The sequence below is a fragment of the Chaetura pelagica genome, unplaced genomic scaffold, assembly GCF_000747805.2.
Source record: "Chaetura pelagica isolate M959 unplaced genomic scaffold, ChaPel_1.0 scaffold401, whole genome shotgun sequence".
NCBI lineage: Eukaryota > Metazoa > Chordata > Aves > Apodiformes > Apodidae > Chaetura > Chaetura pelagica.
The window spans coordinates 2,274,608-2,298,582 of record NW_009952259.1 but is presented as its reverse complement, the minus strand read 5'-3'; the positions used below and the strand labels follow the sequence as shown (position 1 = coordinate 2,298,582).

Below are 23,975 nucleotides of genomic sequence, written 5' to 3'. Positions count from 1 at the left end.
TTTTGACAACCATGAGGTCCCCACTGTCAAGTCTATGCCCTAAAGTGCTCTTAAACACTGCCTGCCTGTAATCTTTCCTGCCTGTAATCCTTCCTGCCTCATCCTTTGTCTTTGTTTCTCAAAGCTGTACCTATTATACCTGTATTTCATTATGTTGACACCATACCTCATTCTACATCAAGTAACTGCTCATTACTATCTACATAAGACTGTTCTTGTCCTATAGCAAGATAAACCAAATGTGAAATAAATTAGCCATAGACCCTAACCCCAGCCTTGACCCCAACAGCTCTAACATCAACCCCAACCCTAATCCATTCAGACAAACAGATCTGATTATTTTTTCACTAAATGAAGCAAAATGCTTTTTTTACTTACTATGTCTTTGATACAGAGCAGGAGAAAATGACAATTTCTGGAGCTCAGTTACCTTCCTTGCTTCCTGCTGAGATTTACAGAAATGGAAATGAACCTGAGAGATGGGATTACAAATAAAATCAGGTGGGGAAGGTGGGATAAGAAAGCAAGGAAAAGGGGAGAGTTGGATAGTTAAGGCAAGTCTGGAGAGTTATGCAAACTCTGCATCATGCTGTGTGAACTTGAGGTGAGCCAGAGCTGCTCGTGCTCCAGACTTTGTCCCAGCTACCAAAAAAAAATAAATCATGTGAGTATCCACAGTTAAGATAATTTTCTTACAATAATTAAATTGATGAGGTTAGTAAATAGAGATTTCACCTGGTTAAAGGATATAAGAAAGCCTCTGATTAGATAATAAATGGACTTTATATTATTTGTGCAATGATTTTCTGAATTATACACACCATGCTCAGCACTGATTGTTACTTAAAAACCTTTAACCTGGTACAGTCAGCCAGAACATACAAAAGATTTGTTATTAAACCATTTTCTACCCTGTAAAGTCTGCAATTATGTTTAGAGGTTAACAGCACAAAGTACCATTCCCAAACCATGAGAGTAAAAGAAGTAATTCCTGAAAACTCTGTGGGAGAAGGAGTGAGGCAGGACTCAGAATGCTATCAGCCATTCACACATTTCCACTGGTTTTAAAAGCTTTTAAAAATGACTTTCAGTAGTGTTTTAAAATTATTTCCTTGGATAGATGAGAAGCCTGATTTTGAAGAACAGCATTTGATTTTTGGACCTTTGATATGACTGGGCTTCTAGTGCAATTTTCAGGAGCCCTGGGAGTCAAAATGCAGTAGATAAAAAGAGCTGCAAATATTTCAGCTGAGGAGCCAACAGTGTGCAAGGGAGGAAAGGTGTGCCAGAAGGTTGAGCAAGACAGAGATGAAGGGCTGTGGATTAATGTGGAATAAAGCCCAAGCAATTTGGGTTGATGCCAGAGCAAACAGGAGGAGCTGCCAAATTTTCCCCAGGTATCTCTGACCAATCTTATCAGGATGGCAGACAGCATAGGTTGGGATGAAAGGCTGCCTCATTACCTGAGAAAAATACTTAATGGCTTAGTGAGATTTTACATAGAAGATATCATTGAGAGGTCCAGGGAAGGAAACACATACAAATTAGTTACACAACCCAACAGGAGAGCATAAAAAAAAATTACTTTATGTAAAGAACTTATGGTACATGAACACAGAGTGGAAGTAAAATTAGTATCACCCCTACAGTATCTTCTCTAAATGTGAAGAATGGTGGAAATCATACAAAATATTAACTGACTTATTATAAAATACAACATTTATTCCTGCAGCTCAGAAGTGTAAATTCTATTCTTTTCCAATCGTCATACCTTGAAATTGGAAGTCCAGGACAGATGGTTTCCACTGGAAATCATATTTAAAATTTGACTTTAAAACAAAGTAGTTTTTTTCTGATATATTCTCTCTGAAAAAAAAAAAAGAAAAAAAAAAAGTATGTTTTCAGAAATAATGTGCTTGACAAATAGAGCACCTTTAATTATTAGGCTAAATATTAAGTAAACAAAACAAGCACATTCGGCGTCTTCTCTATTATAAAGCTGAATGGTAAATAGATTTTAATATTTAAAGAAAAAGCTGTATCTGGTAAAAGGCTGACAGATCTTAGCCAAACTTTTAATAGTATAATGACACTGTTTATCTGAAACAGTTCCTCATGCTGTAGTCTTCTCAAACTTGTACATGTATGCATATCAGATGCATAACTTCTACTTAAAAATAAGATGTAACTTATCTGTTTTGAATCTAAAGCATCTGGGAAAAGCACTGAGTGTCCAAAGCACCTTTGACTCTGCACATACACAATAAGTAAAGCAGGGAAAATGACCAGAGATTTCTTCCCTTTCACTTTTCCAGCTTCCCTCCACAAAGTCAAGATCATTGTCAGGAGCCCACAAACAACATGGGAGCTGTGATTAGGCAGAGCTACACAATTTTATCTCCTTTATATGTGCTAATTTTGATTTTTCACCCCTCATCTCAAGCTACCCAAGAAGGAACACCAGCCTTATTGCCTTATTTAAGTGGGTTTAACAGCAAGAGAGAAGAAAAAATGCAAGTCAGGGAAAAATACGTTACACTTCTGTTAAAGATGACAGCTTTGGGCAGAGCAAGTAGTGTGGCATTTAAAGCAGCACTGGTTTGGCCAGCTTGCCTGCGAGGGTCTGGCCCTTCTTACCTGAGCAGAGCAGGTTGGAACAGGTCGTGCAGACCTTGGCTGGGGCTGGGGTCAGTCCTGCTCCATCTGGGCAGAGCTTGGCTGCAGCAGTTGACAAAAGATGCTGTTTGGTCCAACAGGCTACATGCTCTGCATGTTTTCCTCTGACCTGTTCTGTCAAGACAAGGCTACTGCAAAGCCAAAACACATTGAATGGAGTTGTTCCCTAAGGGTGAGGGAGAGGTACCGACTTCCTCAGGAACTCAGTTACCTGCTTCTTCACACACTTTCAGTGGCAACCTCAGGAGCATCTGAGAGGGAAAGCCAGACCTAAAGCTGACAACTTGCCCAGTCAGCAGCTCAGGGAAGGCTGCCCTCAGGCATTTTATGTTTTCCTTCCCTTTTGGGGTGGTGTTGCACCTGCAACTTAGTCTGTAAGGAGTGTCTCCCATCATCCTTATTACTTACATCCACAAGGCCCAGGAAAGACTCCTGAGTCTTAAGCATAGAAAGAAGATTCTTCTTCCCCTTGCATTTGTTTGTAGGAGTCTTATCCACTTGTGTGTCAATGCTGTTGCTGTCAATCCTGAATCAACAGTCACTGTGAGACAAGGATTTATTGCTCTGAAAAAAAAAATAATAATCAAGGCAAGATAACAAGGTTCCCAATATTGGTCAAAGTTTTTAAATGGTGAAATCTGAGAGGAATGAGCAAAGAATAAACACCAAAGTTAAAACAGACATATCTAAAAAACCGTATTATATAGTTAACAAATCTATATAAAACATTTTTCTAAGTTATTGCAGGAACAAGAGATGAAGTTCTTCATCTGACTGGTTCCATTATATCTTTACAATATCAGAACTGGGTAATTGGTTCCAACTTTGGTTACAGCAACCCAGCAAAACTCCTTTTGTACTCTCATGATTTGATTGAGGTCAATTCAGATCAAGGTGAATGTTTTTGAGGTTTTCAAGAAACGATGAAAACACTGTGTTCAAGTGCTTCTAAAAAATAAATAAAGTAACATGGTGTCTAATGTTTTCTCTCAAGGTAAAGAGCAACATATCATCACTTAATGAAACAGGTCAGGCTGAAAAATGTCACCATTAATCAGGTAACTGTACTAGACCTCCTTGGCCCTGCTACTTTGCTCTGTTAAGCAGGATGCAGAAATGTATTTTACTTTTTTATTTAAAAAACAAGACAACTTTGCCCAGCTTTCTGTGTAACCTGAAAATAAATTTTAGCACAGCTCTTAAGGACCTGTTTACTCTCAGACTTCAATGCAGTTTGATTTCCAGCTGTGCTGGGATGAAAGTTTGATTTTGGGTCAAACTCCATGAGGACAAAGTTCAAGCTTTTGTTACACAATGAAATCACACAGGCTCTGCACAGCAACCCAGGCTGTAAAAATGTCAACATTACCAGCAAACTGAGCATCAAGCTACTTCATTTGTTATTTTTACACCACTGCCTCCTTGATTAGCTTCGATTAGCTTTCCTAGACTACATAAATATGTAGCCCTTTATGACCTTTTGCAAACATAGGGCTTTTCCAGGAATCTTCTTCAGTCTAAATGATCTGTCCCCACAACTGAAAAAATCATCCTGAACTAGAAAAGAATCTCAATCAACTTCTTACAGTTGAGAACTTTTCATCAGGGAAGTATGTTGGTATTTCCTTAATGGGACAGAAGAGAAAGGGAATGGGACAGATGAGTTGCAGGTACCTTATACAGTTATTTGTGAGAAGATGCTACAGCACAGATTATGAAGGTCTTTAGTTCTTAGTTTGGATTCAAGAGCTAAGCAGGAACCTAGCAATTACTGACAAACAAACCACAAACCTGTAACCACCTCCTCCTTTGGCATCAGGTCAGAAAAGGCTCATGCCCTAATATGATTTTGTGGGAAACTGGGGACTCACAAGCCTGTCTGCCCAAGAAATCAGGGATCAGATCTCCAAATGGAGAAAACACAACAGGAGTAATGTGCACATTATTTGGCAAAGGACAACTAACTTGGTGGAGTTTAAAATCATGGCCACCTACACACTGCTTAGTACATGATTTGCCCTCAGTAGCTTTCAGCAAGCAATGAGGTAGTTGAGTTCAAGAAAGGAATTCAGGGCTTATTTTCTCCAACATACTTAAAGCACTAACAATCTGATTCAAATCTACCTCACCCCTTTTATATCCCAGAGATTTAGCAACTCCATGTACTCAGTTACCTCCTGGCACAGCCCACTTCAACAAATGTCCATTTAGATTCTGAACTCTGCTGTTGCAGAGTTGTTTTTGCTTTTCTGCAACAGCAGAGTTGCTGTTGCTTTTGTCTACTCAAGTCCAAACACTTTGGAAAAAACAATCTAGGAATAAAGGGTACACACCCATGAGAAGGAGAGGTGCTCCTGGAGAAGCTGGAATTTCAAAACATAAGCTTCAGATTAATTTTCAGTGTTATAGATGTACACCTAAAATAACAACATGTTCAACAATTCTCCTTTGTAAACTACTGAAAATGGTATTGCAACCACTTGCCAAAGCAGTGTTTGATTTTTCTTGAGCAGAACAGCAAATCCAAACACAAATGAGATTGTCCACATGACATGACACAGTCTCTCTATTTTCATGGTAAGTAGCCATAAATGAATTTATCATCTTGTTTGTTTTAAGGAACAGTATTATTGTTCATGTGTTGGCAAACCCTCTCGACACCTTTTGAGCAAGGCGAGTTTTACTGTACTCGTCATGGTCAGTTTAGCAGCACAGTACATAGGTCAGTCTCCCAAGCACAACTCCATTGAAATGAGTTAATAGCATAACAGAATACGCTGAGTTGGAATTGGTGATCCTGATGGGTCCCTTCTAACTCCTGTCCCTGTGTAGGGCACCCCAAGAATCTTTAGAATAGCTTTCAAAGCAAAGGTAGCTGCAGAAGGTTCCTACTACCTACCCCATTCTATGTCCTCTCAACATTACAGCAGCAGAGGAAAGTTTCCTCTCTCTTCCTCATTTTCTACTGCTTGATTTTTTCTGTTTTGACACCATCCACATTTTAGCCTACCTACTACTCTAAATTAGTATAGCTTACATTAGAATTTATTAGTGATAATCATTTGTGGGCATGGGGAGACAAAGGCCATCTGAAGTTAATAAAATACCTGTCCATGTTGAACACTCCACTAAAACCTCCACAAGGCCACATCACAGAGCCCTTTTCCCCCTGTGATCAGTAGGTGCGTTTATCTACTGTTTTGTAAAAGTACAATGAGGCATGAGGCCCACACTTCCTCACCTCTGGGAAATAAGGCAGGGGTTTAGGACAAAAGTAACTGCAATAAGAAAAGCAGACCAAATGACTAAGTTCTGAAGTAGATACCATTACCCAGAACTTCAACAGTTTCTGCATGATCTCCAAAGAGATGAAGGTACGAACTACTTAGATGAAAAGAAACTATTTGAAAACATGGCACAGAAGACAGACAACATCTCACCAAAGGATTTTAAATTCAGTTTTATTTCAGAAGTAAAAGAGGAAGACAATACAATTCGTTTCAAAATTAAAGGTTTAGCCTTGCTTATTATTTTCCAAAATTCATTAGGATTCTAAGCTTCAGCAAGGAAATTCCCACCCATTCATAGAATCATAGAGTGGTGAAGGTTGGAAGGGACCTTAAAGTTCATCAGGTTCCAACCTCCCTGCTGCACAAGCCTCATCCAACCTGCCCTTGAACACCTTCAGGGATGGGGCTTCCACAACCTCCCTGGGCAACCTACTCCAGTGCCTTCCTACCCTCATCGTGAAGAATTTCTTCCTGATGTCTAACTTAAATTTCCCCTCTTACAGTTTAAAACCATTGCCCCTGGTCCTATCACTGCCCTGGTAAAAAAAAATAATAAAAAAAAAAAAAATATATAAGCACCTCCCCAGCTTTCCTGAAGCTCTTTCAGCTCCCACCTGCTTCATCAGCTAAAAATCCCACAGAATCCCAGATCAGAGTGGGGTATCAGTTAATATTATTATATTGCATCTATATCACAGCTGATTTTTCACAACAGGTTAGTAGTTCTCGAAATTCTGTTATTGAAATTACTGCCATAATTTGATATTGCATCTATTGATCAAGTCAGAGCTAGTTTTCAAAGTGCTTAATCTTGAATTTGGCTAAGATAGAAATATTAATGCATTGGGAGATTAATTTCTCAAACACTTGGAAAATATTTTTCTATTTAAATTCTTACAGGTTAGAAAGAACCATTTCCCCCCTAAAGAACTCTAAGATGTAATCAATTTAGTTGTGAAGTGTATGTAACAGGAAAAGCTATTTTCTTATCTCCCTTAGGTCAGCTGTATTCCAACCTAGCATTACTAAGCAAAGATTATCTTAAAATATATATTGGGAATAAAATACATATATTTAAGCCTGAACCTTCTAGTTAGCTTCACTTCAAACATAACAAATGAGACATCACCAGTATTTTACTTGCATATAATTGTATTTCTGGAAGGCCAAGAATGAAATTCCAAGGAAGTGTCTACATACATCCAGATAACTATTTTATTAGAAATACTGAGCATAACAACTTTTTTAACATGAACAAGTTTATCCATAAGGATAGTCACAGTATCATTACAGAAGCTCTATTGTGCGATTTAGTCAGAAAAGTTTTACAGTAAAAAAATCAAATATTTTGATGAAATTTACATTCACTTCTAAAAATGAAGACAATTTTAGTAATTCCTTTAAAAGACCATGTGTTGTTAACAAGCAGTAAAGCACTAGTGATGAAAGGCACTAGAATCGTTAGCTTGTATTACCTAGTTTCCAATGCAGACACAGGCACTTGAAAGCTTAATTTATCAGGCCTGTAAAACACTTCTGTATTTGTGTGGAAATCTGCTACACTCATTAACATCTTCATCAGGTTGTCCTGTGCTTGAAAAGATGCAAAACTCAGAGTGAATCTCTGCAGCATGCTTTACAAGTTGGATCTTTCTTTGGCAGACACACGAGATGTGGACTGTGTATATGTCCTAATTACATCCTAAAAATAATACAAAAGAAACATTCAGAGCAAGTTCCATTAAAAGTAATTAGGGCAACTTCAGAAAAGAATTAGTACTTGCAGCAACAAGTTTGTTGTTCTGTGTAGTAAGCAGGAAGCCCAGGAAAGGCTTGTGGAAGTGTTTCATTACCATTACAAAGAGTGGGTAATAATTTGGTCTGAAGAACCAACACACTGCATATCACACAGAGTTATCTTCCAGAAGCCTTAAAAAAACCCAACTGAAACAAAGTAATTGCACATCATTGGTTAATCAGCACTTAATCAAATGTAATTAGTGATGTTTCCTCATTTTGCAATTCTACATGCACTTGATTTTGCTATTTTAATCAAGTAGGAATCAAGACCAATTTCTCACTTTGTTGGATTTGCAAAAGTTAGAAATCATTCATCACCACTCAAAATGCAACTACAGAAAACATCAGCATACTTTTTTCCCACTGTCAGCATTGTATTTGTCCAGCAAAGCCTGGATACGGGCACCATAGTCAGGATGAACATCAGTGAAGTTTTTCACCTAAAGAGGAAGACAGAACAGAAAAAGCAAAAAGAATGTTTTTTCTCCACTTCAAAAGTATTCTCCAACACATTTCCTGCTCTACAGTCTGCATGCAGTTCTTATTATGATAAGGAGAAAAACCCTTTTCTGAAATTAAAGGAGCTATGAACATCTTCAAACATTAATTCTGTTGTTTCACACAGAACTCTTTCCTGATGTAAACAAAGTTTCCATGGGAAGGATAAAGATCAAATCCTCCCCTGGCCCTCCCTGAATGCTCAACATCAACCCCATTCTTCACATCAGGAAAAAGTTACTTTAACATGTTATGCATTATGTATATTACATTATGTAAATATACATACTGGTGAGTTCTGTATTGAGAATTTCTGCACAAGGAAAATCTAGAAACTGCCTTCTCAGAGAAGAATTCCTGATCCTCCTTTCCGTAAGTATATTGCCATTTGGACAAGCTTACTAGACTGCAAAAAAGCCTGGAATAAAGAGCAAAGGCTAAAAACCAAACAGGTCACTTACAGCTCTCTTCTGAATGAAGAGCTGGGCATCTTTCAGATGATCAGCAATATTTTGACACAGCCTCTGGCGTTCATCCTCCTTCAGCACTTTGAGATAAAATTCTCTCACCTCAAAATAGGAAGCAAAGATTTATTTTGAAATTCCCAAAAGCAAGTCATTATAACTGGGACAGTCAGCAACACTTACTAGACTTTCAGGGTTCATATTATAGAAAAATAATAGCCTTTACTTACTAGTCAGGCAACAATTAAAATACTCAAAGTACTTGAACTCAAAAGACAACCAGTTTGTTGTTTGGTTTTGGTCTTTTTTGCAAACCTACTAAAAACTCATATGTTTAGCTTGAACTAACTGTTTATCAATGAATTAATGAAAACAAACACTGCTCTTGGTGTCCCATTCAGGAATTGATGACTGTGACATTGCATGCATACTTCAGCCTGCATATCTGGAGACAATAATCAGAAGATCAAGTCACAAGCTCTAGGTAATTTGTGTTCAGTGTATGGAGGGCAAAGGGCTGTGAGAATTCACCAACTGCCCTGTCAGCAAAAATTCACTTATTCATGAAATTAAACTGTAAGGAGATCATCCAAGCTCTCACAAGACCTTAGCTTCAGGTTAGCTTCAGAGAAAAGTCATGTTTGAGTGAGTCTTGTTATTATTCTCTAGATTTATCCTACAAACTCACCTGATGTAGAAGGCACTATAAAGGTTTTTCAGATCTCATACCTGAGTCACATTGTCTTCATTTGCACTGTTGAAGCGCTGCACATCTCCCGAAACACACACACGACTCTCCTTCAACATGGGCTGATCTTCTGGACCAGTAAAACTATTTGGGTAATAGTTTGGGGCACCACCTGAAGACAGCAAACAGCCCCCCAAAAACAATCAGATGCCAGCTCCCTCAGATCAAGTCAGAAGACTGAAAATCATCTTTGCCCAGAAGATTCTAAATCAAATGCCCAATTATGATTCATGTTATTAAAACCAGTTATCAGCACTTTTCTGTCACACACAGCTGGACATCAGGACCTGTGTCTTCAAGCCAGTAACTAATAGTACTTATTACAAAGAGAATTTCAATAGGTTTTCCTGGGGAAAAAATTTGATTTGTTTCAGAAATAAGGAGGTCTGGCCATTCTCACAACACTAGACAACTTCAGTAGCTAAAAAGTCAACAGCTCAGACAACTTTAGCAGCTAAAGTCATGAAAGTAGTTCAAAGTTTTAGTCCACAGCATAAAAATACACTTTTATCCACGTATTTGCAGTACTGTTAATCTTCACTATGTAGAAGCTTTATTTTAAATACATAATGAACTTCCAGAACTGCATAAAAATAAACTACTTCTCTGTTCTCAGAGAGAGGCAGCTGTTCTGAAGTTTTCATGTTACAAGTGTTTCTCTCTCCTTCCTCAGCAAGTCTCAGAATTCATAGCCCAGAGGACTACAGTGTCTTTGGCACAAGGCACAGCTTAAGTATATTCTTGTTTGCTCTTGGGCATAAACCAGTCACTTTTGGGAAAATGCTGACAGAACAGAACGTGCTGAGTGGAGGCAAAGCTCTAGGCTTGGCATTTACACTCTTGGCTTTCACAATCTCTCAGAAATCAGAAAGCAAAGCAGTTTAACAAAGAGGACTGAGGCAATGAAAGCCAGGCTCTACATTTAAAAAATGCAAACACAGATTTCTCAAAGGCATTTAGGGCACCTCTGTTATTTTAGAATAGATTTTTGCCTAGAAGTAGAAACAGAGAGGTAGTAATTAACTTATGTGAAACAATTTCCCTGGCATATTTAATTCTAGAGAATTGAGATTTCAGATCTTTTTCCTACTAAGTCCCCTTCGAAAAACATGTTTCTAGAAGTCTTTAAAGGAACATAAGATAGGGACATTACTGAATTCATTTGACTGGGGGTGTTCTCCTGTAAACCTCCTTTCTCTTAAAGGCCTATTTGCAACTTTTTAAACCCATCTGAAGCTTCACATGTTTTTTACACTTTTAAACAAACACCCCACACCTATCCAAATATCTAAAGTCTCCTTTCTTGGATAAATAAGAGTTGTACATCCGTTCTAAACAAGTATGTAAAGATGACAAACATTCTACTTTTCAGGAACAAAGAACCACCACCACCCCACATTTACAAAATAAAAAATGAGTATTTCTAGCAAGTCAGCACTACACAGACAGAACTGAAAACACATACAAACAACAAACTATCAACCACTTTAAACAGGCCGAAGTTGTCTAAGGTACATCCATATGCTCATTTTAAAGTCTTAAGAATAATAAAACATATACAGTGGGTGGACACACGAAGAAGAGTGATGAGGACAATAAAACATTCAGATTTAAGAATGCTTTCAACAAGATCCCTCAAACAGGAGGGCTAACAGGGTAAAAGTCTGTATCTCGTCAGTCAGCATCAGATCAAGAACATAAGAAAGAAGGTGACTTTTTTTTAGTAAGAATCAGGTAGACCTTCCTCAAGGATCTGTGTGAGGACAGTACTACTCAACACATTCATAAAGTTACCTGAGAATGGAGCAAACTGACAGCTTTGACTCTAAAAACTTAAACTTAGTCAAAATCAAAGCTAGTTATTTATACTGACACAATTTCATTCTAACAAAACAGCAGGTGAAAACTGCTTTTCTGAAAATATTTTACCATGTAATTCACACGGGGAAACAGAAATGCACACAACTTTATACATGCACAATCAAGGGTTCTCAGACATGTCATTACCAATCACAACATAGATCTTGTATTTATTTGGATAGTTTGAAGTTAATTACTTCATGATTGCTGGCAAGTGCTGAGTTGAAGCATTAGCAACATGGACAAATTTAGGGCACTCTGCAGAAAAGAGCACATGGTGGATTCCTATGAACTGCAGGCAAGGCCAATTAATCCCAAAAGGATCTAGTAATATAAGGAAAAGTACTAAATGGTTGAAAAAGATTGAGATATAAAGAACAGTTTTCACATGAAATGAAAAAAAAAAAAGACTGGGAAGTCTGAAGCTCAGGAAGTTACACAATAATGTTTGAGCTGGGGGGAAAAGTCACAAGAGACATTGAAGGATTGAGGAGAAAAAGTAGCATTTCTTACAGTCTGCTATGTTATTAATATCCAAAAAAACCCCATCTGTTTAGCAGGTATCTTAAATCCCCCGTAAACAGAAATGAATTCTGCAGTACATGCATAAGTGTCATTATTTTAAAAGATATTTTCATTACTACCTTGGTTATCAGAAACGCACATTGGTCCATCCCTCTGGTAATTGGCCACACGAGTTCTGAAGGGGCAGTTGACAGGAATTTGTAGATAATTAGGTCCCAGACGGTGTCTGTGAGTGTCAGGATACGAAAAAAGACGACCCTAAAACATTTATCACAGACATTAACTGCTACTTGCTGAAAGAAATCACTTAAGTGGCATATGCCAATTGAAAGCACTATGCATGAAGTAGGAAAAGGGAGAAGACTGTTTCCTTTGCATATATAGGCCTGACATACTTCAAACAATGCTCAAAGTAACACTCAGCCACAAAGTAACTTTGCTGGAATACCAGGGAAGAATATCAGGTGAAGTTGCATTTATGCAGGTGGGATGTTTTCTTCTTCCTACTCATTATCAATGTTAGATTTAAAAATTGATTACATCTGAAATATGGGAGTCCTTTATTTATTTACTAAACTGAATCTGAAGCAGTTCTAGAGACATAAAGATGTCGAGAAGATAGACTGCTTCTGACCATGAAGCCTGTGGCAGCAAATGAGAGGCAAAACAAAAGAACTGCATGATGGTTCAAGAGTTTATCCAGTTAAAACTGTCAAAATACCTTTCTGTTGTCACAGACATAATTTCAAAGAGCAATCTGATTTTAATCTGAAAAAACAGAACACAAGCACCTATGACCCTGCAGACAGAACATTTTACTGCTGCCAATCTTATCAGATACTTTCACCTGTAATAAAATCTGACACCACTTCTAAAGAATAGGCTTGCTGTTTGTATCAGGGATTAGTTACACTTGTATTTTACAGCACTTGAAATCCACTCCTCACATACTTAAAGAGTTTAGAATTCTAAGTTATACTGTAAAAGCATGAAAAAATAATGCATTACTGCTTTGGTTTTATCCCACACTTCTTGCCAGACTGACAGATCTCCACATCCCCTTTGATAGTTGTTGCAGATGCCCTCTACATTCTAATTATCTATTCCTTTAGTTCCGGCCTGTTCTCTTTACAGTCAAATTTTGGGTGAGTGAAACAAATGGTGATTCATTAAAAAATAACCACAAAAAAAAATTAAATTATCAGTTGCTTTCCACTGGTCAGGTTAGGAATGCTTTCCTAAACAGAAACACAAACAAGAATGCTCTTCAGATAAAGTCTTACGTGCATTGCAGTTTACCTGCAGCATTTTATCCGGGCTAGGTTCAATACCAGGGGGCATGTTGCTGGGATCATATGCCATCTGTTCTACCTCTGCAAAGTAATTTACAGGATTCCTGTTCAAGACAAGCTTTCCCACAGGGATGAGAGGGTAGTCACCATGTGGCCAAATCTGTAAGACATAACACACACACATTACAATCAACATGATTACAGTATTATGCAGCTTAAGTAATTATTAGGCAACATGTGCCCAATTTAAAATACACTACTGAAGAAATGTATTTTTTGCTAAAATAAGACATTTCTCAAAATATTTTTTAAGAACTCTTTTTGATTTTAGAACTTATTTCATCATCCCTGCAGAACCTCTGCCCTTGACTACTTGAATTAAAGGCCCACAGATGCCTGAAAAACTCTCTGGGAATGCAATATTGTGGGTGGAACTGGTAGTATGATTGTTTTCAGCTACTTCAAAGCACAACCAGCTGAACTAGCCTCTTCTTTGCCACCTTAGCGTCTACTTCCAATTTCAAAAGTCTTAAGTCATTTTAGCACAGCAATATTAGAGCACAAAAAAAGTAATTCAAGTTTCCATTAGTATCTTTCAACAGGCTATTCCTTGGAACAGCAGATGGAAGACAAAAATCAGATCAACAATCTGAAGCTACATCATCAACAACATCTAAAACTAGTGAGCTCAGGGTTGTGTCTATATGATCCAAGATCACACTTTGGAAATTCAGTGCATTTGCAGGCCTGGAATCAAGCTCTATCCATATTTCACTAAAGAAGAGTAACACCAGATACATCAACAGGATTTTATCTCCAGAATTGCCAATTCTTCATGACCATATAAATAAAGAGAACACTTTATTGACAGGGACTAGTAAGAAAACAGTGTTACTCCATGGAAACTGCTATACTTACTTTACAGATAATCTCAGTTCTGGCATTTGTTGCCTTTTGATCTTTAACTACCTGAAACTGAATACTTGCAGCAGTATGAGAAATACCTTAGTTAAATCAAAAGGATTAAATGGAAACTTCTCTGCTTCTTCAAATGTCATGACTTGAATGTAGAAAGACCACGATGGATAGTCCCCCTTAGCAATGGCATTATAAAGATCACGGATTGCATAGTCTGGGTCAGTAGAAGCCAATCTTCCTGCTTCTTCAACAGAAAGATTTTTGATGCCCTGGTCAGTCTGAAAGCAACAAAAGCAGTGGCACCAGTTACAACATGCAGAGAGTATTACAGAAACCATTAATAAATGTACTTTAAGAAGACCTAGAACCCAGAGATGTGATTGTCCATGTTCCAATTTCCAATAATTCGAGTTCAGAATAATAGTACATTCCACAGCTATCCACAGATAAAAATCAGTTCTGATAGAAATTAACTAAGTGTGTAATGCTACACTGCAGAACACAAGATATCAAACTTGAAGGTACGATCCCTGCAGCACATCAAGTAGAGAGGTTTCCCCTCTTCCCTTATAGGACAGAGTGCTCCTTTATTGTCCCATCATCCCACCCTTTCCTACAGATGACATACCATCTCAGAGTGATAAAGAGGGAACTTGTACCTGAAGAAGCACCTTTTGAATCCAAACTACTTTGTAGCCATGACCACGAAAGAGGAACACATCACACACTTAATAGAACATATTTCCAAAGGGCTAGAGAACTCTTGCATCTGCACTGAATGACAGCAAGGGAGTCTATAGGAAGTTCTTGCACAGCTTTACACCCAAAACACCTTATGCTGCGAGGCTGAAATGCAGTAGGCTGAGCTAGATGTTCAGAGCTCACCACACAGTAGACCAAGCTCTCCATGATAACACAAGACAGTTCCCCAAAGAAGAGTTCATTACAGCCTAGTAAATACCTACTGTCTCATAGCAGGAACAATGGTGCCCATGATATTAGTTAAAGGTATGTAGCTGATCTAAAAAAACCTCTTTTTGATTCAGTCTATGCAGTAACTTGTCTGAATTAAGCTTGAAAACGCTGCCACTGTCACTGAACAGGAAAGACACCTAAAGAGAAGGATCAAACAACATTAATGGACTCACCAGATCAAGGATAAAGTGACCACTCCAGACAAAGGTAATTTATTACACTAATATGTACCACTGGAAGCTATCTTCGTGTTATGAATTCCTTGAGGAGTTTCTAGTTCAAGTTTTAAGAGTGTTAACAAAACATTCTTTGGTTTTGCACGAAGAACAATTGGGAATTAAACCTACATGAAGTTTTAGGCCCACCTGAAACAATCAGTAAATCATAATGTTATGATTTCCCCTGTAAGAACAGAGCAGTTACACATGGATAATTTAAGTTGTAAATATAAATAAGAATTTTTTTCCAGGTAAAGGAACTTTAGTTTTCAGTTTTTTGTCTTAACTTCAGTCCTCAAGCAGTAAACATACGACCATGCAAACATGGTAAGAATGCTGCTTTCTTTAGGTTTATGTTCACAAATACTGCTTGTGGTACTTCTTTTTCCAACTAGTAATTCCTGGAAGGCTTCTGTATGAACCCATTTTCTTAAAAAAAACCCTGCATTTTTAAATTCTGTGTTAGCTTTTTTGCATAATATTTTTAGATACAAATACATTTCAGTGTAATGCATGTACATTCTTATTTAATTAAATAACAAGCTTTAAATAAGCTTATACGTGATAGAACTAATTTCGCAGTACTTAGTGTTCTCAAACATTGTTTGTTGTTCATCAGTATCACCACTGCTTTAGTATTACAAAACCCAGCAACTTTCCCTTCATCACTATATAAAATATGATTATGAAAACAGAAGAATCCCACTCATTTCATAAAGTCCTTAAAAGAAAAAAGACTTGATACACATGCTAATAGCCTTAAAAGTTACTGTAGGCTTTTCACCTTTACTGCTCCTTGAAGTCTACATAGACTTCTAGGTAAAAAATGGAAAAAGAGAGAGTTAAAAAATAATCTGCTGTCGTAATGTGATTTTCTTCATCATGCTAAATCAGTCAAAAGGAGAACCTTACTTGATGCAAAGACTCAGGGCGAAGACTCCAGAAGTCCCACATCATGTCAGGATCCCTTAAGTGAGTCTGAGGGTTCCTCTTTTGGCTATGAATGAAGGATGGAAACTTGAATTGTCCAGAAGTGGAAGAGAAAGGAAGGAAAAAAAAGTTAATGAGACACTTCACTGTGAAAGGAATAGCATAGAGACAAGACAAAATTGTAAGATAACAGAAAAAAAAACTTATATTGTCATACCCCTCCTGCAATCAGATTCACCCACAGACCAGTAAGCTTTTAAAGTGAAGTCTCCCCCCTGCAAACAGCCTCACAATGAAAAACCTGTCCAGAGTAAACCAGCTAATTTGAGCACCAAAGAAAATTATCAGAACTGAGTTAAAAACATGATAATATACTTAATTGCTGGCTATTATCCAGTGGCATATGCACTAGCAAATACAACTTCATAACTTAATGTAATCAAGTAACGAAGCATTAGTCCTTTATTTATTTTTAAATAATACCTTTTCAAGTAAAAAATATTCAGACAATCTAACAACAAAGTTTAAGTGGATAAAAAAAAAGCTTTTGCTTCTCAGCAAAGCAAGAACTTTGGGACTCTTTCACAAAGTACCCCCATCTTTCTGTGCTTACTCACCAACATTGCATCCCGAATAAAGAAGATAGGAGTATTATTTCCCACAAGATCCCAGTTCCCCTCTTCTGTATAGAATTTCATTGCAAAGCCTCGAGGGTCACGAACTGTATCAGCTGACCCAGATTCTCCAGCTTGAAGAAACACATGAACATATAGAAGTGTTATGATAAGAAATACATAGAAATGTTAAGCATAAAAACACAGATGTTGAGAATATGCCATAAAATCCTAAAAAATCAGGGTTTATTAATTTAAGCAGTTTCTATACTTCCAAAGTGTGAACAGACACTCACCCAAGCATTTGGGACACAGTTAAAATACAGAAAAGCCAAGTATATCCACTTGAACCAATTAACAGTGGAACCTGCATCATCACTAACACAGACAACACCAAATTATAAGGTTGAATCAGCTCAACACCACATTAGTTTCTGTGCATCAAATCCCAGTTTGAAAGCTCTCACTGGGAAGGCAGCAATCTTACTAGCGTGCCTAATTAAAAGAGAATTTATAATAGAAGAACTGCAAGCCTTTTAATTTCCCTTCTGCTTTATCCAAAACAGCCCTTTCAATGGGTAACTATACCAGAGGAAAAAGTGCCTGACACATTACCTGAGTAAAAGTGTTCCAGAAGTATTCAGGAATAGCTAATGCTCAGAATCATGTTGAAATAAGAAAAACATTCATTCTCTCATTAAAAAAAATTGTATACTACAGAACAACTAGGGAGAAACATGTTCAAACAGAGCAGGGAAAGGAAAGGTGCCACAACCCACTTCCACACGTGGTCCACAGATATAATTAATATGCTTTAAGATTGTTAGTTTATGCATTCAGCTCTTCAAAAAATAAGAATTTACATAAGATTGTCTATTCTTTGTTGCCTAGTACTTAGTATACAGCATTCAGTCCTAAAACACTGCTACAGTGTTAAAATAATGTAGGTATTTAACTTCCAAGTGTTAAACCACAGCATGAAAGTGCTGATTATAATCCAGCCAGAAACAAAGCAAGGCTTCTGTCAGTAAAAAAACCAACAAAACAGTTCAGCCTATCCTTTTCTTCTCACATTCCAGTAGAAAAAAAGTGTCTACAGAGAGCTCTGGCAGAAAGATACAGGAGCTGCTTAACGTCTTACAATTTAAATTAAATTCATGGAAGAGGAATTGGTTGACCGAAAGCATTTCAAACTACCTTAAATGCTGCACAATGCACATTGCTATCAGTGTAACTACAGTACACACTTAAGAAGACAGACAATAAATTCAGAGCCTTACCAACAGTGGAGAACCGTATAGCAATGGGAGTTCTTTTCCCAATGTGTTCAAATACTTTTGCCTTACAATACTTGGTAATATCATGAGTAACTTCAAAATAGCCAAAGGCTCCTGGAAAAAAAGTAATTTCAAAAGATCAGCTCTAGATACCTTCCTTCCACTCAGTCCATTATGGTCCAACACACAACTTGAAGTCAAAAAGAAACATGGAAATACACCAGTTTGTTTTAAACAGTTTGTATCTATGCACTAAAACAATTCATTTTCACAAATTAAATAAACTTAAGACAAAACAGTATTTGCATAGTGCTCACTCTCCCCCTCCTTAATTGATTAACAGCCCCCAGCAGCAACACAGTCCTAATTTCTATTGTGCAAAATAATAATCAGTAGCTGTTTGGAAGCTCTTCTGCCAAGCATGCTTATCTCAGGTCAATCTCATCAGTTTAATCTGATGTGTTCCTGAATTTTTGGTCCACCTTTAAGCTGGATGAAGCAACAAATTCTTCCCACCCCCACAGAATAATTTTTTCCATTTATATCCATGTTATATAAAATTCAGTCCCATACTTTCTTCTTCTAGAGCAACATGCAATAAAAACCAGAGCTGCCAGTTCTACTCTACTAGGAGCAGTATCAAATATTTAAATTAGTTGTTTTTTTAATTTGTAATTAAGTATTACACCATCATCTTGCTTTGGCAGACAGATACATTCGATGACAAAGAATCTCTATCAACATGCAAACAGACATTAAAATAGAGTAAATAAATCTTTCCTTCCAGAGGAATGAAGTACTATGGAGGAACAGATACGAGATAGCAGAGATTACAGCACATTCAGTTAAAAATCTGAGGGCTGTAACTACACTTTCTCTCCGGTTTTGCTTTCTAACAGCTTTTCAGGGCTTCAAGTTTTGGCATTGAGTTCTTTTAAACCAGGCCTTATCACCAGTGTTGATATATAATTATCTACATAATACTAAATTATAGATAAAATGATGCAATTTATCTGCCACAATCTGTGTTAACCCCAAAGCTTTTTAAAGTCTAACTGTACACAGAGAAAAAGGACGTGCTTTTAAACATACCTGCCCCTTTTGCATGCACAACTCTTTCAGGAATCCTCTCTCTGTCAAAATGAGCCATCTCATCAGTGAAAACAACATCTTGAACAAGAAGAGGTCCACGTGGCCCTACTGTCAGAACATTAAGCTTATCCCCTACTGGGTTTCCAGCACCTGTTGTCAAGACATCTGGTTTCTGAAAGCAAGAGACAGTCAATATTACAACACCAGAAATTAAACACCCTCTGTCTTTAAGTCAAATGCCTGTTCAACCATTATATGTCGCAGGATATACTAACAAGTATATAGCAACATTACATAGGAGTCTGGAACTAGTTACAGAAAATACAGATGTCTAACTACATCAGCACACCATCATGTCCGGGGCTATTTAAGAAGCAGAGTTCAAGTCATGCATAGTGCAAAAATGTATTCAATGGTTCAGAAACATTACTTAAGACAATCTATCTTGCTTCAAGAAAAATATGACATCAACCTTAAGTTAAGGGTCAGTTTGCCCCCCACCTCAACAGGAGAGGATGGGAAGAGGGCAAGCTAGAAAAGCTGTGGCTGCTGGAGAGTGATAACAGAGAAAGGAGAGGAAGGTGGTAATGTCAGTACAGGGATAAAGGTGTAAGGAAAGAATAAAGACTAAAAGAGGGTATCCGTGATTACCATTTGTCTGGAAGAGTCATGGAAAATAACATAAGCAAAAGCATCTGAAGAATCATCATTCTTGACCCTTGAACTATGGAAGTACCAGAAGCCCCAAGCAGCCCTACTGTTAAAAAATGCTCTGCCAAAAAGACAGCAAACCAGAACACTTTTTTTTACTAGCATCATTATTGACTTTAAAGAAACTGCTTGATACAGCCCATAATCCTCCACTTCCCTATCAAGTCTAAGTTAACCACTCTTGTAGGCTACTTGTACAGGAGGAATGACCCTGTACCTGAAAAAAACAGCCACTCCAAAACAACTTCAAGAAACAACAACAACAAAAAAATCCCTGTAAAAAAGATAGTGCCTGCATTACATATGGGGGTCACATATTCCTTCCTCTAAGATGACACTTCTGTTTTACTTGGTACTGTATAAAATGCTGTACGAAAGGTACATCAGCTCCAGAGACCTCATGGTTGCAAGGAGCCAAGGTGATTCTTGTAAAGGCTTCAGAAGAACAGAATAGAGGTTAGTACACGTAAAAAATAAAAAGATGAAAAAGTTCACAACAGGTGAGCTCCAATACTTGAGTCACAGATTACAACCAGTTAACACTAAATCCACAGTAACCTGCTGCACTAAACTGCCATATAGGCTCTCTACCCACGCCACCCTACCGTCTTCTGCCAGTAGCACCCACACATCTGAACCATGGGTAAATGCACCATGCACTTACTCATTCCCTCTTGACTACTTCTTCTTTCAAAGTTCTATAAATGAAGAGGGATGCTGAAGAGAAGGAAAAAGTAACTCTTGATGAGAAAGCCTTCATTCTTACATCAGCAACTTTACCAGGTTCCAATGTTTATACTGACAGTTTAGGTTCTACTTTAGATGTTTTAACTATGGTAAACTGGTAACATTCCCATCTGTATCTCATGGAAGATTATACAGAAGTGGACTAGCCTCCAGGGTTTTACTTTTTCAAGAGCCACCCCACAAAGGGAAAAGAACAATTATTCACATCAACATATATACAACTTTGTTTAACTCAGGTACATGAATAACAACATAAAAGACATTTGACAGGATAACTGCATTTCCAATGTGTTTTCACTAAATATGCAACATCTACTAGTCTAGCTGGCTCCATTTCCCAAAATATCTAGGTTCTTTATTCTTCATTCACCACTTCACTATCATAAAGCTAAAGATCTATAAGCACAAATTAAACTCCTTCAGGATGCCTGAAACCCTGACCTACACTGAAATATGTACAAATGCTTTAAAGACACAAGATATATCTGGTTACAAACAGTAACACGATGTTCAGAAACTCACAGGAAAGTTACCATTTCAGCTTTATTTGAAGTATTTTAAGTCAAAGGAACATCTGCCTAAATCAAAACATTACTAACAGTTTGTCAAGGGAAATATGCAAGAGCAGAAACTGTTCTCAGTATTCTTTCCCCTGCTTATACATTGCATGCTTCCTGCCTTGTATTTTGCTCACAAATTAACAATCATTTGCTCATTATGAAAGTTATAATCTACCCATCTCAAAACCCATTTTAAGCCTCTACTTTGACATTTCTTAGAAAGTCATACAGCCCACAGATGAGGAGAATATGAAATGCTCATACACCACATTTTTAACTCAACTTTTTGATCAAGACATTTTTTTCAGAATTTGCTTAGGTAGAGCTACTTTACTTTTTTTAATCCAGCTTCCAGAACTGCCTGTATTTTAATTTTCTCTTCATTAGTTTTGTCAATTAAAACTTTCAGATTTCTCGAGCTAAACCCCATAGTTTTCCTAACCAGAAATTTGTTGATTTTTTTGGTAATTGGTGTCTGTCACACTCATTTAAGACAGGCAAGATCACTGTAATGTGATGGAAAGGAACAGATCCTATGAATGGCATTCTAAGCTTCTGTATTTTCCTCTCCAGTCTTCCTGTGTTACTATCATTGAAGATATTTCTATCCTTCCCATGTGTTCTGTGTACACACAGACTTCCACTTCACCCCACTGCTACACAAAAATCCTGTGTACAGCTCCAGCAACATTTATGAATTTTGAATACTATAATTCTAAGAAAAGCAAACTTGGGGACTGGATTCTGGTAATGCTGTTTTAACAAGAGGCATAGCTCTTAACACCCCTTCAATCCATACAGTGACTTCTTGAAGTCACCAACATTTATGTCATCTTGAACTTGCAACCAAGTTTCACTCAGCCTATTGAGAAACTTAGGGAGAAACTGATTCTGTTGAATCAGAGCCCTGTTTACCCTGGAGCTCTTCATTAATTCTGACAAGGCCAGTAGGTTTAACCATGCAGTTGTAAGAATACAATTCATATACCTACACCTATGATCTTCTTCTCTAGAAAGCCCTTGCAAGAGATTGGAAAAAGACAGAAGGGGGGGGAAAGTGAAATTTCAGTCTTAACGAGACTTTCTGAGCTCTTTTGCTTCACCTATACCATTATAATACCCTTCATGAGACATGCAAGGTTTTTTCTACCCTTGAGGTAATTATTTGTAAACTATGCATCCAACAAAGAACAAGGTTGTGTTACCTTTGCAAACCTTTTCTCAATCCAACAGGCTACACTGTTGCCTGAAAATCTCTTCCCCCATGCTAACATTTAAGACTACTAGAAGTAGCAGCAAAACCCAGAACTTTTTCAAATGACACCTATAAGAAAAATTAACAGCTTTGACTGTTACATTTTTTGAGACTCCTTTGAGCACACAGACTTTTGGAAAGGTTCTTTCTGACATTTACATTAGAGATACAAGCTGTTTTACTTTTTTTAATGGTAGGATATATTTGCTTTAGTTTCAGGATAATGGTACACAGGGCATAAAAAACAAGTTCCATCAGTATGAAGGGAGAGGAAAAAGAAACACAGCAATTGCAAGAAGAATTCTCATACTACTTCTGGACTTGAATTTGTTTGATGCCTATATTTTCATACAGCTAGAAGCTGCATACAGTCAAAACCTTAAAATATAAGAACTGTCCAATCTGCTTATGTATTTCATTACAGCACTAACCTGCCATGACAGAAAGAAGGGAAACAAAGGCAGGAGAATTATATTCACAGTTGTTATACACACCATACACCAAAGTACATACTTCCAGGCATTACTGATACTTTGCACCTTATACAAATCACTTTAAAAATTCTAGTAAGTCCTCTCTACTTTTTATCTTAAGGTCTCATGACTCCTTATGCAACACAGACTTTGGGTTGCCTCCCAGTCTTCTAAATTAACCTTGGCCTGGGTTCAAACATTGCTTTGCTACAGAAAAGCCAACATTCATATATGAAAACTACTACTCATGGTACAAGGGGAAAATATGCCAGAATATGATCAAGTCACAATTCATTACTGGAAGGTAGCTTTTATACAGTATCTTTTAGAACCAAGAGGAAAAAACCATAATCAAGATGACATAACAACTACAAACAGTGGGAACTGAGACATCCACTTATGTCTTGTAAGGCTGCTGTTCAGTATAACCAGCTGAAGAAGTATTTACTGTAAAATGCACACTTCTGACAGAAAATACATAGAAAACGTCACAGGGATTTGATGAAAAAGAATGGAAAACAACTCCTGCAGCATTTACATATTTACCTAAGTATTTTGGGGTATATTCTACATCTACATGTTCTCATGACTTCAGCCAAGCACTTGCCCAAATCCCAGCTGGTGAACAAGTCTCCACGTGTTGCTGAGTGTACCTCATCTTTCATACTGCTCCCTATCTACATTGTCACCGGGTTCTATCAGTGCAACGGCAGGACTCCAAATGCGAACATCTGACTTGAAAAGGCATAAAACCCAGTAACGTCTCTGCCCAAGCACCTGCCAGCTTGGGCGCAGGCAAGCTCCATTCCCAGCCAAAAAGGAGAGGCTACGGACGAGGAAGAGTTACCGAGCAGCAGTGCCAGGAACGCTGACCGCCCTGATCACCCCTGGCCAGCTGGCAGCCCCTTCGTGCTTCGCTTTTCCCGGGCACGGAATCAAGCCGAGCTCCGCCTCGCCCTCCGTCGCGGTCCTACGGGACCACCCAAGGGCGGCTCGCGGCCCAGCTTCCCCCCTGCCCTGCTGGTCCTCTCCCCGCGCCCTGCCCCGTCCTC

General features: G+C 37.8%; 1 protein-coding gene across 1 annotated transcript in view; it reads right to left on the bottom strand.

The window, feature by feature from the left end:
* Window positions 1–7,554: 7,554 nt before the first annotated feature.
* CAT (catalase) overlaps window positions 7,555–23,975 on the bottom strand; it is a 17,337-nt gene continuing 916 nt past the window's right edge. Inside the window, exons 2-13 of the mRNA XM_010007452.1 lie at window positions 19,178–19,398; window positions 18,089–18,199; window positions 16,812–16,942; window positions 16,177–16,281; window positions 15,168–15,183; window positions 14,158–14,432; window positions 13,161–13,313; window positions 11,981–12,119; window positions 9,458–9,588; window positions 8,726–8,833; window positions 8,120–8,206; window positions 7,555–7,668 (exon numbers count right to left, since the gene is read on the bottom strand). Of these exons, the coding sequence (XP_010005754.1) occupies window positions 7,603–7,668; window positions 8,120–8,206; window positions 8,726–8,833; window positions 9,458–9,588; window positions 11,981–12,119; window positions 13,161–13,313; window positions 14,158–14,432; window positions 15,168–15,183; window positions 16,177–16,281; window positions 16,812–16,942; window positions 18,089–18,199; window positions 19,178–19,398 (1,543 nt within the window). The 3' untranslated portion in view covers window positions 7,555–7,602. The remainder of the gene's footprint in view (window positions 7,669–8,119; window positions 8,207–8,725; window positions 8,834–9,457; window positions 9,589–11,980; window positions 12,120–13,160; window positions 13,314–14,157; window positions 14,433–15,167; window positions 15,184–16,176; window positions 16,282–16,811; window positions 16,943–18,088; window positions 18,200–19,177; window positions 19,399–23,975) is intronic.